Source organism: Ambystoma mexicanum, chromosome 13 (assembly GCF_040938575.1).
Source record: "Ambystoma mexicanum isolate Mex_15411 chromosome 13, UKY_AmexF1_1, whole genome shotgun sequence".
NCBI classification, from domain to species: Eukaryota; Metazoa; Chordata; class Amphibia; order Caudata; family Ambystomatidae; genus Ambystoma; species Ambystoma mexicanum.
Window position 1 is genome coordinate 535,350,647 of NC_090938.1, and position 15,603 is coordinate 535,366,249.

Sequence of the window (15,603 nt, forward strand, 5' to 3'; positions counted from 1 at the left end):
CGCAGGAACCCCAGAAACAGACTACTTGTTAATTTGTTCACCTGATAGGATATATAAAACTAAGCTGCTGAATCTGGTCAGTGTGAAGAGGGATGTCCGAGAAACCCAGTAAGGCCCACAGCTAAACCTGGGTGACTACAAAAACATGAACATCTTCCAAAATGAAAAAGGTATCCGTCGAACGCGGTATCCGTCGAACGCGACGAGAGCCGCCTAGTGCATAATAACTCAAGGGTGCTGTGTTTGTAAACTGGTGGTTGCAGTGTGTAGAGTTAGAACTGAAAGGTATGTTGTTTATTTGTAAAGTAAGGGCTGGTGCTGTATGGAGTAATAATAACACAAGGGTGTTTAGTCTGTTTGTAAATTGGCGAATAAGAGAAGGCCAAGATATATGCTACCACCCGGTGGTGGGAGGGATCGTCTTATGGTCCCCTTTAATAACAGTGGTACTCAAAGATTTATAAGTAACAGTGACAGAGAATTGCCTCTGGGAGAAAGTGAAGCCTTTTCCCACGGAGCCCCTTTCTTTGTAAGAAAGTAGTGATAAGATACACAAACAAATTGAGTTCAGTGCCAGGCTCACATACAAGTCTTTAAGATCCCTGCTTCGCCTGAAACAACTGGATGATGTATTACCCACTAATTCCCACCTCTTGGACAAGTGTGCTGATACACAAGAATGCCAGTGAAGAGCTCTACAAACCAAACTACCAATATCGCTGACATGCATAGTAGTCTCACACTTTCTGGGGTCCGTCCTGGGACACCCCATTACTGCGCATACAAAAATACTGAATCCGCAAATGCTGATGTTTTTACTGTGCATTTCGCTGCAATTATCTGTGGGGGGTGGGCTAAGGTAATCACTTAAGTGAGGGGATAATGGGGGTTGGGGCGCTGCGGGGGTCTCCCCGCATATAATTATGCGAAAAGAAAAAAAGTCAACATTTTCGGATTCGGTATTTCCGATGCGCAGAAATCACATAGATCCATTCACATCTATCTGGATATTTCTAGGGGGGAAATCAGACGCTTGCTGTCCAAAGAGTGGTTTTGGCACCACATAGAGATTATATAAAGCTCAATTCACCCATGCAATTGTGATTCATGATCTCTCACATGTCCTCCGAGGATTCTGCGTTTCTCCAGCCGCGGCTTTGGTCCATGTGGCGGTGAGGTCATACCTCAAATACTGTAATGGCATCTTTGCGGGACGGCCATCAATATCAAACTGCAGCATGTCGAGGTCTAAGCCATCCACCTGGGCTTCAAAAGGGCATACTGCCGCAGAAAGCAAATTCATCATTGCTTTTCAATCTAGAAATGCTCCTATTCCAAAGCACTAGGGCCTCATTACGAGTTGGGCGCATTTCCAGCGGTAAATCCACTGCAATACCACCCAATGGAATTACCGTTAACACACTTTATCTGGCAGAATTACCACCGGATTACAAGTAGCAGTTGCAGAATTAATCCCCATTTTGTGAGAGTCCATTGTACTCTATTGGGAATTTTTGGTTGAATCACTGCCGGCGGAATTATCGCCGCAGTAATTCTGTCGATTTTACCGGAAAGTGGGAGGACTTACCTCCAGCATGATGATGGAGGTAAATGCCCCATTCCAGGGACATACTTGTGGAACCTAAAACGACACACTTTGGATCCCACGTCTATCTCTTACTTGCCCACAGCCTGAGCACTCAAGTTCAGCAGAGCACAGAACACTCTGCCGCTCGGATATGCATAGAGTAGATGATGTATGGACACGTGCAAGTTGCCCAAGATGCTGAAGGTGGGAAAGCAATGTACTCATAGACCTCAGAGACAGGTTAACAGTGTTCTATGGGTGTGTGAATCCGAAGTGCTAAATGGGATGCTGATTCCAGCAGAACACAGCACTGCCATTGCCCAACTCAGAGTGGAGGATCTGCAGGATCCTGGGCTCTCCGGTTGGGATGGATCCAGACTCCTTATGGGACAAAGCCCACCCATGATACAGAGCTCAGGTGTTAGAAGCTTACTGTATTGACATGATTTGCTTTGAAGAATATAAGTAACAAATTCAGATAAAGAAAAGCAATCCCCATAAATCACTGAGATGGCTGGTGGTGACATGACCCCCCAAAAAGCATTTAATAAGATGGCTTGCATTGAAATGGCTGCTTGAGTTGGGCTTCTGGTGACATGGCTTCCATAGAGATGTCATAGATCCACCTGGAACTGAATTCTGGCATCTAGAGCAGGGGTCGGCAGCCATTGGCTCTCCATGTTTGTTGGACTACAACTCCCATCAGCCATGGAGCCTGTAGAGCTGCAGACGGAAGCCCCTTGAACTAGAGGGACCCACCCAGTGTAATTGTCCTGAGAGACGAGAAATGTGCTGAAAGGATTTGGCCCGCCAAAATCAAACTGGATGAGTTACAAGATCACAGATGAGCAAGGGAGGATTTAGGGAGACAGTGCAAAACAGACTCCCACCATGTGGCCATTGTTTATTGATCTAATAAACAAAAGTCAGAGGCGGGAAGATATGATTGGGCTGATTTAAGGGAAGACAAGGGGAAATTCTGGAGTATTATGTGGAAGGATAGAGAAAAATGCAAAGTAAAACTCAATGGGTCTCATCACAAGCCCGGCGATAACCGTGCCAGTAAAACCGGCAGGTTGACGCCGGACTTGCGAATTTTACCGGCGCCTGACTTCCCGGTAACACCGGGGTATTCCGACCCCGACGGCGGGAATATCAGGCACCGGTAATTCTGTAAATCCTCATTCCCATGACTCCATGGGAATTGGGACTACGGAAGCACTGCCACTGTTAATAACGGTGCCGGTGCTTCCGTGTAACTCTGCGGTGGGTTAAGCACCTGCCCGCAGAGTAGTAGTGTGCCGGTCCGGAAACAACAGTGTTTCCGGACCGGCATACTCATAATGAGCCCCAATGATTTTATAGTAAAAGAAAATCAGAAAGAAGTATCCAGAGGACCTAATTCATAGACTGGTGCGTCTTCTGCCCATGAAGTTACGGGGGCAGAAAAGTAGAAACTGAGGATTGCAAGGGCAAAGTCTTAAGAAATGCACGAACATCTAGACCTTGATCGCCTGGTTTGGGTGCCTTAGGAGATGCATGTCCAAAAGAGCCGCACACGCAGGTACCAATGAGTGTCACTTGAGTTCTGGTGCATGGATTTGACTACCTCAGCATCCAAATCTCCCATAGCTCCATGCGTATGTGATCTGAGCAACATGGGTGGTGGGATTAATACCTAGACCATAAGAAAGGGCATGGGGGGGACAGAATCACTGGTCATCATATGAAACAGATGGAAGCAACTTGATGAAAAAGAGAAATTCCCCAAATTGCCCAATTCCCAGTCCAATGCCGATTTGGAAGATGTTAAGATGTTTCCGAGGTCAATTTTATCCATAAACCACAGAGAAAACCAGCAAAGGTCAAGGGTGGAAGACGTCTGTGGTTGGCAGACATCTTTGTGGACAAAGCCATGGTTAAAGTGCTACTGCCTTTGTGGTGCTGTCCTAACTACCACTTGAAATGTACTTTGACACAGCTATTGACTAGGCGTCGGTTCTGGTGTGACTCCCTGATAATGGGCTGATGTAGTTCTTCTGGTCTATTCCTCATTGTGTTTCCCTTCCAGATTGTGGGCCTAGGGCATTAACAGAGAGCTAAACCTCCAGCAGCTGGGTGTATTCTTAGGCCAAGAGAACATTGAGGGAGGGGAGCTCCGCAGAAACTTGGCATATGACTGTCCTTTGTCTGTGTGATATTTTCCCATTCACTCCTTGTATTTTAGTCTTGGCATATTATATGACTCTGTCCTTTGTCTGTGTGAAGTTCTCCCATTCACTCCTTGTATTTTAGACTTGGCATATGACTCGGTCATTTGTCTGTCTGCAGTTCTCCCATTCACGCCTTGTATTTTAGTCTGGGATATGATATGACTCAGTTCTTTGTGTGCAGTTCTCCCATTCATGCCCTGTATTTTAGTATTGGCATATGATATGACTCTGTTCTTTGTGTGCAGTTCTCCCATTCACTCCTTGAATTTTAGTCTTGGCATATGATATGACTCAGTCCTTTTTCTGTGTGCAGTTCTCCCATTCACTCCTTGTATTTTAGACTTGGCATATGACTCGGTCATTTGTCTGTCTGCAGTTCTCCCATTCATGCCTTGTATTTTAGTCTGGCATATGATATGACTCAGTTCTTTGTGTGCAGTTCTCCCATTCATTCCCTGTATTTTAGTATTGGCATATGATACGACTCTGTTCTTTGTGTGCAGTTCTCCCATTCACTCCTTGAATTTTAGACTTGGCATATGATATGACTCAGTCCTTTTTCTGTGTGCAGTTCTCCCATTCACTCCTTGAATTTTAGTCTTGGCATATGATATGACTCAGTCCTTTTTCTGTGTGCAGTTCTCCCATTCACTCCTTGTATTTTAGACTTGGCATGTGACTCGGTTCTTTGTCTGTGTGCAGTTCTCCCATTCACTCCTTGTATTTTAGACTTGGCATATGACTCGGTCATTTGTCTGTCTGCAGTTCTCCCATTCACGCCTTGTATTTTAGTCTGGCATATGATATGACTCAGTTCTTTGTGTGCAGTTCTCCCATTCATTCCCTGTATTTTAGTATTGGCATATGATACGACTCTGTTCTTTGTGTGCAGTTCTCCCATTCACTCCTTGAATTTTAGTCTTGGCATATGGTATGACTCAGTCCTTTTTCTGTGTGCAGTTCTCCCATTCACTCCTTGTATTTTAGTCTTGGCATATGATATGACTCGGTCCTTTGTCTGTGTACAGTTCTCCCATTCACTACTTATATTTTAGTGTAGGCATATGATATGACTCGGTCCTTTGTCTGTGTGCTGTTTTCTCATTCACTCCGTGTATTTAAGACTTGGCATATGACTCGATCCTTTGTCTGTGTGCAGTTCTCCCATTCACACCTTGTATTTTAGTCTTGGCATATCATATGACTGTGTCCTTGGTCTCTGTGCAGTTCTCCCAGTCACTCCTTGTATTTAGTCTTGCTGACCTCGCCTATTAGTGCGTTTCCTATAGGGACGCCAGCATAAGCAGATTCTCCAGCTCGGGGTGGGAACGGGCGCTGTTTGCATGGAGAGAGCGCGTGAAGGTGCGCGCAGCCACTCCTGCTTTTCTTTTGCAATTACTGCTGCTCCAGTTTTCACCCATTAGCTGCTGGAATGAGAATGCATGCTAGAGGACATGAAAGTGCACAATAGGGAGGAGAGGGAGGGGAAGAAGTGGGGCAAAGGCAGAGGGGTGTTCAATGGTGATAGGCGTAGTCAGGGAAAGTGGAAAGGCAGTGGTAGTGGAGGGAGGAGAAAAGCCGGTGGCGTTCTGAGGGGAAAGGTAGAGGATGTAGCGATGAATTAATGGTGGGTGTAGGTGAAAGTAAAGAAAAGTAGAAAGGGTGGAGTAAATGTGGAGCAAGTCAGCTAGGTAGAAAAGGAGGTGAACAGAATAAGGAGCAAGAGGGAAAGTAGAGAAGGGAGGGGAAACAGTGAGTAGGTGGGGGCTGCAGTGGAGAGGGGAGTTGAATCAAATAGAGAGGGTGAGACAACAATGAGTGGAACGAGAAAAGCAAACTGAATACAAGACAAGAACACCACTGAATGGAAGAAAGAAACGCAACAAAAGAATGGGGTAGGGAGTGGGTGGAAGAGGTGATGGAGAGTAGGAAAGAGAGAGACCAAACCCAGGAGGGAAGAGATGGCGACTGAAAAGTGTTATCAACAAAAAGAGTGCAAGAGAAATGGGAGCAGGAAATGGAAGCATAAATGGATGAAGTCCTGAAGGGATAGAGAGAACAGGAGAGGAAGACTGCAACCGAATTGGAGAGAAAACGGGAAAGGAGGTAAACATGGGATGGGTGGGGAAGGGTAGAAAAGTGTGAGGGTGCTGTGGGGTAAGAAATCTTGTACCCCAAGATCTCTCTGTTAATTTCCAAAACCCCACCTCGCTTTTCCCCCAAACTCCCATCTCCTAACTGCGCACTCTGAGTCATGTGGCAAACTTCAGGCAAAGGGCCCAATGGGCAAGATTGACAGAGGGCCTAGGTTACACAGGGCGTGAAGGCTGCGCTTCAGGTGGGAGGAGTTCATGAATATCACTAGAGTGACAATGATGAACTCCTTTTACAATGTCTTTTGCTACTATTGGGGTTGTGTGTTTAGGGGTGTGACTGGCTGGACACTGGGCCTCATTTCGAGTATGGCATACCACCATACTATGGGCCTCATTAGGACCCTGGCGGAAAGGGCTTTACGCCGGCGTAAAGCATGGCTTACCTTTCCGCCTGACTACGAGTTCCCGTAGCGCCATGGTGATTTTTACGCCTGCTTTTTGCAGGCGGAAAAATCCATTGCGCTACGGGACTTGTTGTTAATTACGCCACCGTAATTTACGGTGGCGTAATTAACGCCTTCCCCACTCCCATTATGCCCTATGGGGCAAGAATGGGAATGGGGAAGGGCAAAATGGGGATTGGGGACTTACTGCCCCGCCAAGGTCGGGATGGGGCGGTAAGTCCGCCAACCACCATGGCGGAATTGGCAGCTTAGCGCCATGGACCATGGTGCAAATTGCACCATGGTTCTCCGCCAGGGTCGTAATGAGGGCCTATGTGTTTGTCAGAGAGGTGGAGGATTCACCTCCAGGTAAGAGCTAAAAAAAGGCAAAATCAGCGGAATTACCACCAGTGGTACTTCAGCTAAAATCCCCACTGAGTCTAATGGATTCCAATTACTCAGGACTAACACCACCTACCACTACTTGTAATTCCGCCAGACCAAGTGGCAGTAACAGTAATTCAGTTTGGTGGTATCTCAGCAGATTTACTGCCCAGATACCACCAAACTCATAATGAGGCAGACTGTCTGGTCACCTCATTAGGTTTTCCTGAAATAAGGTGATTTGTCCAAGATCACTCAGTTTGTTCAATAGTGAAATCTGCTCCTCTCCTTCCATGGGCTCGCTCATCCCTTCCAAAAATGACCACTGGGCCGTACCCGTACCAAAATATTTCAGTTCCCCTCAACCTTCTCACCTTCCATCCGCTTCTCTCGTCATCTTTCATCAGTCCCCCCCACCTGTCTCATCTTCCATCCACCAATCACTTCATCTGCCATCCACTCTAAGCCCCTCCCCATAATGAAAACAGCGTTTGCCATACCATGAAAAATGAAACCTGTAACCGCTGACCCCTTTAAACAAGAGCCTGAGAGGTGACTCACAATGAATCATGCCTTAAAAATAAAAGTTATGCACTTTTTATTCAACATATACTCATTAATTGAGCTATAAAATACATAAATCCAGGGGACAAGAGAATCAATAAAAATAATGTGACAACCTCAATCTCCCGATCTACCCTTACCATCTACTCTCTTCTTTCCATCGAATTCACCACCCCTTCACCTTGCACCCCTAATCACTTTCCACCTACTCCCCCTTACAACTTATTCCTATTTACCACCACTCCCATGCACTCCGAAAGGAGCAATTGGATGGGGCCTTCTACAAGGATTCTTTTGGAATCTGCCTGCTTTGACCAGGTGTGAAATTCAGGCATAATGTATAGGAATCCCTTGGTTTTTCTGCAGCATAGAAAGCATGCTGGAAGAAAGCCAAGGTGATTTGTGTGGTGGCCCAGGAAGAGCAGGCAAAAGTGGTACGTGCGCTCTGCTCGCTAACTTCAACTGCCAAAACATGCATAGTCCGCAGGGTATAAAAAATGGCAGCAAATTCTTTTACCATCGTCATTGCCAATCCGCGGGACTTGGGAAAAGGGCCCCATGTGATTGTAGCTTTAGTTTCCCCATCCTGAATTAAAGTCTACTAATTCCAGCTTTACATTTGTGAGAACCTACAACAAATCTCCTACAGACACAAAGGGAAATGAAATGCAGGACAAGGTCGTCGTTTCACCGAGCTTGCAGCTTGTTTTGTACCCCCATAATTTCTAATTATGCAACAATCACACTTAAATTGCTCATTAAAACCATATACAATTCTAAGCAATGGTCACCTCCAGTAGCCTATTACCATCCCTTACCACTGTTGTGAATGGACTGCTGCTGAGACATGTTTAAAAGATAAGACCTCACTTGGGCGGGCGTGTGTAGCCCTAGCTGTGTGTCTTTGAAGTGAGAGAGGCAGATCAAGGAGACCCTGTGGGCATTTGTCCTTTGACCAACTGTTAAAGCTGCCTCTGACTGCTTTTAAGGTCTTCTCCAGAGGACCGCCCCTAGAGACAATTCATTTTTTCGAGCGCCGAGCACTGACAGCATTTGCAGATGGGTGAAGTGAAACACAGACGTCACTGATCAACCAGAACTACCACCGCTCTCACTAGGCCCAACCAACTCACTGCTTCAAACCCCTTGTGATGTAAGCATGCATCACCCAATCAATCAATCAGTTGCCTAGGCTAACAGACCATTGCACTGATGCCTAGCATCACGACATCTGCCTTGCGGACGAGCAGCCTGACGTGGCCGCATGGTGACTCTACAAAACACCTAACTAAATCAAAGGCTTTTAGTAGATCAAACACTGGGCATCCCTAAGACTCCCCGAATCCTCCTCCTCTCCGACACCTCACTCCAACCTATCTCACCTGTCCCCAAAGACATCTCCAGTAAGACGCCACCTGGAAGTCTAAGATCAACAAACTGGGGGAATAATTTTCACCCTTATGACCACCCCCCAAAAACCTCTCAGATGGACCCTGTTGCCTCTCACATACTTCCCCCAATCATTAACCAGTGGGGACCTGGCCTGCTCCACAGAGAGAGTCCAGGAAGGGGTAGGCACTCTTCTCCTGTATCTGTGTTTTGGTGGTCTTTAGCTGCTACGGCACTAGTGACGTTACCACTGCCTGGTCTGCTCATCCCCCCATGGTCATCCAGCCAATGGAGGCCCAGTCCTGGCAATAGGCCACAGGTACGCATCAGGGTTGGGAACCCTCACCCTTTCATGTATTGGAGGTCGATAAATTGAGTGCCATTAAATTGGATGATAACAAGGCTGCAAAACTATGGAATCAAGTGCTAAATAAAATGGTACTTAGTCATTTTACCAAAAATAAAACAGAGTGGCAAGTTTTACCGAAAGCCAAAATACTGAAAATGTCAATTAAATATATCTATGGTAGTACGTAAGGGGTTAAAAAGGATGGGGTTGGGTGGGGTTAAAAAGGATAGAAAAACGGATTAAAAAAAATAATTGGTATTTTTTTCAACATTTTGACCACTCTGAAATGTACCACTCTGATTTTACCTTCGATAAAATCACATATATACAATAAAACATGGTATTGTCACTTCCTGGTTTGCCTCTTCCTGCGTGTATTTTTCAGGCCGGGAAGGTCCTCAGACGTGAATCACTGATTCTCCTTTCCTGCAAACTTTCAAAGCCTTTGGAGACTCTGTACTCGTGACATTATGTATAAGTTAAATCTTTTCCCCCATCAGGCCTCAATAGCGCACCACTTGGGATCACAAAGACTTTGACCTTCCTCTTCAACTCTTGCAACCACCTTTGCAAAGTGCACTCTGCAAAGAAATCTCATGCACTGTATCGATTGTGTACATTTAATACAGCACTTAAGTCTGCGGGCTCATCAAAGTCTCACCCCCATCTGCCCCTTTACCCAACAAAGCCTGAGCACCTCCAACCCACGGCTCCACGAATTCGAAATGTTCCACTTACCGGCGTGTGCGTGGAATTCCCTTCATGGCTGAAGTGACTCTCAACATAGTGCGACGACAGCAAGCGGCTATTGAGGGGGGAAATAAAAGTGAGAAACATGTTTATTGTGAGGAACCTCAGAGATGACAGAGAGGTGGCCAGCACCAAGACATGGTGTGACCTGGTCAAAACAAAATATTCAGTATCAACCAACTAGGAGAGGGTGGAGAGCTCGCCTGGCGTGCAGCTCTATAATGAGCCAGTTCTACTGAAATTCCAGAAGACACAGATGCCAGTAGTTACCTTGAGTTCCTGTACAATATTCTGCTGGTGTCTCCATAGCCTACTTCTCCAATTTTCCAAAGTAGCTTCTGGAAAAAAACACTCAATTGTCGAGAAAAAACTGTTGAGGCAACCTATAGTGTACATGCTTCAAATCTGCGTGGGAACCGGCATTGCCCAAGGAGAATAAACAGTAGTCGCTGAGGAGTCTCGCTGCAATTTAGGAAGGATGATTGTACAGACTCTGTACAAAATGTTAATGCGTGGTGTCTGGATCTCTGAATCTATGTCCTCAGTCTCAAAGGCCGAGTGAATCCCTGTGAAAGATCTTAACTGCTTGAAGGTCCGTGAGGTCATGCTCTTTTCATACCTCTCAACTCACACGCTATTGGAGATACACCCACAAGCCCCCTAAGGCCGGCAATAGATATAAATGGATTCTTACCGGCGATTCCTATAGAATCCACCTGCTTTTTACACCAGCAAAAAGCAGGCAAACTCCATAGGAATCCATTAATGGCATGCAGCGTTTACTCAATTTGCATGGCATAGTGTGAAAGGGATGCGTAAAGGTGATTATGCTTCTACTTTCCACCTCCCTTTTGCACCCCGACATGCAAATGATGAACATTATGCAGAGGGGAACTGTTTGCACCTAGGTGCAATAATTACAGTATTTTGCAGGGAACACAAAAATGAGCTGCTGTGGGGTTTAAGCACTGAAATATAACTGAAAGACCCACTGGTGAATGAAAAGCCTGACTTAAAAACTCCACTACTGCTAAAGGTGCATAGCAAATATCAATACAGGTATTTCTGCAGTTGACACAAGGAACATTATAACATGGAAAAGGCACATAACTGTGTTGGCTAAGAGACAAACAGCAGCATTTTATATAACGAAAATTCTGTAAATAAAAATGCCTTTGTGAGTGATCAAATGGACCCCAGCCCTTCTCTTTCAGTTTTGCCACAGTAAGAAAAATACTGGAAGTGCAACACAAAGAAAATACCCTGATTCAAAAATGCATTTCACCATAACAGAAAGATGCAAACTGTGGCACTAAGAAGAGAAGGCAACAATTGAAAAGGCTAGTTTGTTTTCATAGGTCACATGTAAATCTCATGTAGGCCGAATACAGACCAATGGTTCTTTTTGTGGGCAGAATGCTCAAGTGCCTTCCCCCAATGTAGGCCTTTTGGCTCCCTATTTGGAAGGGATATCTCTGTGAAGCTGACATGCACAAAGTATTTACAACAGGCTGGTGGACAACAGGGCTGGCTTGGATGGTGGAAAATGCTTGAAAATGCAGAATCTTAGATCAAAATTATAGTAGACTCAAGACAGATAGCACCGAATGCTGTATGTCAGCATGGCCTCATGACATCACAGGACAGAGGTGAACTATCTGCTGCGGGATACAAATCTCTTCAGCCCATTATCTCTCAAAGGGCAAAAGGCTAATGTTTTTACCCCAGCCTGAATTAACATTGCAGCCCACAGACTCTAAACCAAGTGGTTTCAAAAAAATGAAACCAAGAAATGGGAACTGTGATATGAAACTAAATATTATATATGTTAATTATGTGGTCACTGACTTTCATTGCAAATGTCTTTTCTGTAATAATCTGGAGACTTGAGAGACTCACAGACTTGGGGCCAATCTCATTTGAAAGCTGTTATCAATGTGATGGTTCTGATGTCATTTGTATCTGGAGACAATGTTTTATAACCCTGTGACAATCCAAAAGATGTTTCTAACTGCCTTGAAGATGCTGGAAACTTGAAAGTTGATGAGCTGATGGCTTGTTGAATTAGGCAGCTGGATATTAAGTTTCATATGCATAACTATTATACTTTTTGTGTACAAGGCAAATAATTACAGTGCACTGAGCACAACATGGTGTGAACACAGGAGTTATTACATCCAGTCTACCATGATTTGCTGAGTTTAGAAATATATATATTGTTGCCGGTAAATGGAAAATAAAAATAGTTGCCATGCTGTGACTTTTTGGGTGAGAAATCTGAAAAGTCTAAATGACATCTTTGGTGGGTGAATTCATCCTTGATATGCATTCCACTTTAGAACTCTCCTAACCTATCCGCGGGGAGGGGTTGATTCTTGGGAGGAGGAAGAGAGAATGATCCTCCATTGGGAAAGTTAGCAGTAATACACTGCCACCTGCTAATTGTAATAATTATAGGTGTGGTTTACACATTCAAAATCACTTGCACTATGCAATAAGGAGGGAAGGATAGAAGGAAAGAGGGAGAATGAGAAAAAGGAGGGCTGCTAAACATCTTGGAGCACTTGCTCTTATTTCAGTGGGGTATATCTTGAGACAGCTGCCTAAAGCCATCTTGGGTGGAGAGGCCTTAACATTGAGAGGCCTTAAACATTGCCTGGGAAAGAGAGCAACTGGGGGAACCAACAGCTGATCCTTAAGGAGAAGCCAGATGATGGATGAATGTTTGTGACGATCTCTGACTGAAGTGACCAGATCCTGTGTCTTCCAGAGAGGAGCCCGGCTGTTTTCCCTGAATGCCCCAATACAGAGGTCCTATGTAAGTAGAATTGATCCATTTGAAAGCAAGTGTGTGGGGGAATCTGCTTGCCTTAATATGCTTGCCTTAATTGTGGGTGGGAGGACAAATTGCGTAGACCCTTAGCACCTTTGACTGAATATTAAGTTAATTAACTCACAAATAGATTGATTTAGGGGGGAGCTTGGAAGAATTAAAAACTTTCACCCTCTCTCCGAGCGGGAATAATGTTATAGTCACATAAAGTAATTGGGGTGTCCTGGCCACAAAAACTAAATTGATTATTGTCACCATTCCCAAACCTTGCTTTTAAAATGAATGTTTACTCATCCTAAAACAAAAATTCCAATTGTCACCACTCCTTAAACATGTTATTAAACAAAAGAGGTGCCCATGGCCCCAAACAAAATTCCTAAACTGTCTCTGCTCCCTAGACCTGGCCTTTAAATAGAGGGGTGCTGCATATCGCTGATGCATGGGTTTTTGGTGCAGGGGGAGAGACACTTTGCAAAGTGAAACTGATGCAATTTCCAGTGAATAATATACACTCTCTCTTGAGAGTAAGTCACCCTGATAGCAGAAGGGTGTTGCACTGCTTTTGGGTGAAAAGGAACAAGGGTGCGATTTGCCACATGCATTTGTCAAAGTCTGTGTTTCTAAAACTGCAAGAATTTTTTTAAAGTGTGCCCGAAATTAAACAAAGGACTGCACGTGCCATGTGTAAAGTGTTCTCATGTTAAAACTGTGCTTTGTTTCTACTTCAAACTTTATCAAGTACTGTTTACCTGTTTTATATTTGAAGCTTTGTTGTCTGCCACAGAGAAGGTGGCGTGTGTAATTGTAAAATAGTCGGCTGGAGTTAGGTAGCGGGTTGACAATAAACTTTTATTATAGCGTTTGTATCACTCAGAACAGGTCAGCTGAGAAAACAACATAAGTGGTAGCTTCTGCTTTACTCTGGATTTGGCTCGGTTTTCCAGGAGGATTAAAAGGAAAAAAGTCAGTTCAGCATGGTAGCTAGCCGGGACCCCAACGATACTCCCGCACCTTGAAATAAAACAGAAATACAACTAAAAGAGGATTGCCGTGGACGATAGCTACCAACTCTTTAGCCAGTCGTTTGGTTCGGTAAGCAAAAAGAAGAGCTGCAATCCCTCCAGCCAATGGAGTCCGGCTTCCTTCCTCAGCCTGGCCTTCTCTCGGTGGGCGAAAAGGGTATGGAGCCCCTCGATGCCTGCTCCTCTGTCTCCTGTTGGGGGCTGTCCCGGTCCACCGGGCAGCCCCATATTCGTGTCGGGTTGCACCCGACACGACACACTTCAGTGCGGCGATCACGCCGCATACTCAGGGGTGGGGGTTCCGCCCACCCCGCTCCAGATCACCGGAGCGCCTCACACAGCCGGCTGGCCACCGGCTTACCGCGGCCCCGGCTCTGGGGGCACCCAGGCCGGGGTCGCCCCCTGGCCCGACTCACAGGGCCAGGGATACACAAAGGGACGGCGTTGCCCGGCAGGGGCACCGTCCGGACGGCGTTGCCCGGCAGGGGCACCGTCCTGGAGCTGGGCCCCTTCCTTGGGCCCAGCACACGTGGTGGGGCGCCACCATGGCGCCGACCCAAATAACGCACACACACCACGGAGTCTGGATGGTCTCGACTCCCGAGCCGGAAGCGGCTCGGACCTTTTATTAAGATGGTCACATGGGTAACCATGTGACCATGACACCATACACTCGACGATACCATGGCCCCTTGCAGGGGTGCCATGCAACATCTCCTAAGGGTATGGAGCCCCTCGATGCCTGCTCCTCTGTCTCCTAAGGGTATGGAGCCCCTCGATGCCTGCTCCTCTGTCTCCTAAGGGTATGGAGCCCCTCGATGCCTGCTCCTCTGTCTCCTAAGGGTATGGAACCCCTCGATGCCTGCTCCTCTGTCTCCTAAGGGTATGGAGCCCCTCGATGCCTGCTCCTCTGTCTCCTAAGGGTATGGAGCCCCTCGATGCCTGCTCCTCTGTCTCCTAAGGGTATGGAACCCCTCGATGCCTGCTCCTCTGTCTCCTAAGGGTATGGAGCCCCTCGATGCCTGCTCCTCTGTCTCCTAAGGGTATGGAGCCCCTCGATGCCTGCTCCTCTGTCTCCTAAGGGTATGGAGCCCCTCGATGCCTGCTCCTCTGTCTCCTAAGGGTATGGAGCCCCTCGATGCCTGCTCCTCTGTCTCCTAGTATGCCCAATAAAAAGTCACGCGGGGTTTCACTCCATTCCTCTGTGTTTTCGGGCAAGGTCCGCTGCTGAAATGAGAGACAGCCTTTGGGTTCCCGTGTTCAGATTTTAACCCATTCTCCGCCCCTCCTATCCAATCAGCCTCCACCCATCCCTCCAACTGTTTTCCCGCACCTGAAGTGTGTTTCCCTCCTCCATTCCGCCCAGACCCCTGTTCTGTTTGTAACCTAGGCCCGTCCCACCACTCTCTTCTCTTTGAGGGCTTGCAATTGTATGGTAGGGCTGTTTTATGTCTATAGTGTGTTCTCTTGTTCATTTTATATTTCCTGCATCCCTGGTTCTGTCCCTCGTGGTGGTTTCTGGGATATGTAGTACGTAACTTGGTTGATTCAGCCCTATGGTTCGGGCATTCCTCTACTGGACGGGCTTTTGATGTCAAACCGTCAGTCATTTCCCTTTTGACTGGTGCCTCGGGAGTTGCCCGCTGGTCCGCTGTGTTAACCCCCTCCTGCCCGGTCCGAATCGTTAGAACTGTAGCTTCCACTGGGTTCAGTGCCTCAGCGACCTTGTCACAGTAATTAACTAAAATTATTATTCATTGAGCTTACAATTTAAATAGATATATATATTATTTCTGTACCCAGGCTTGGTAGGCTTGGTTTCTGGCTCACTGTTGGCACAGGGGGTGAGATTAAAGTGGCTCTATACGGGTCATCAATTGGGTGGGGCTCTTTGATTTGGGGGGTGGGAATCCTCAGATGAAGGGTGGTCTCTCAATATATCCCTACACTGCAATACGTTTTCCTTGTTTTT

General features: G+C 46.2%; 1 protein-coding gene across 1 annotated transcript in view; it reads right to left on the reverse strand.

The window, feature by feature from the left end:
* Window positions 1–15,603, reverse strand: part of ADAM11 (ADAM metallopeptidase domain 11) — a 345,706-nt gene that overhangs the window by 200,562 nt on the left and 129,541 nt on the right. Inside the window, exon 4 of the mRNA XM_069634268.1 lies at window positions 9,765–9,831. Within this exon, the coding sequence (XP_069490369.1) occupies window positions 9,765–9,831 (67 nt within the window). The remainder of the gene's footprint in view (window positions 1–9,764; window positions 9,832–15,603) is intronic.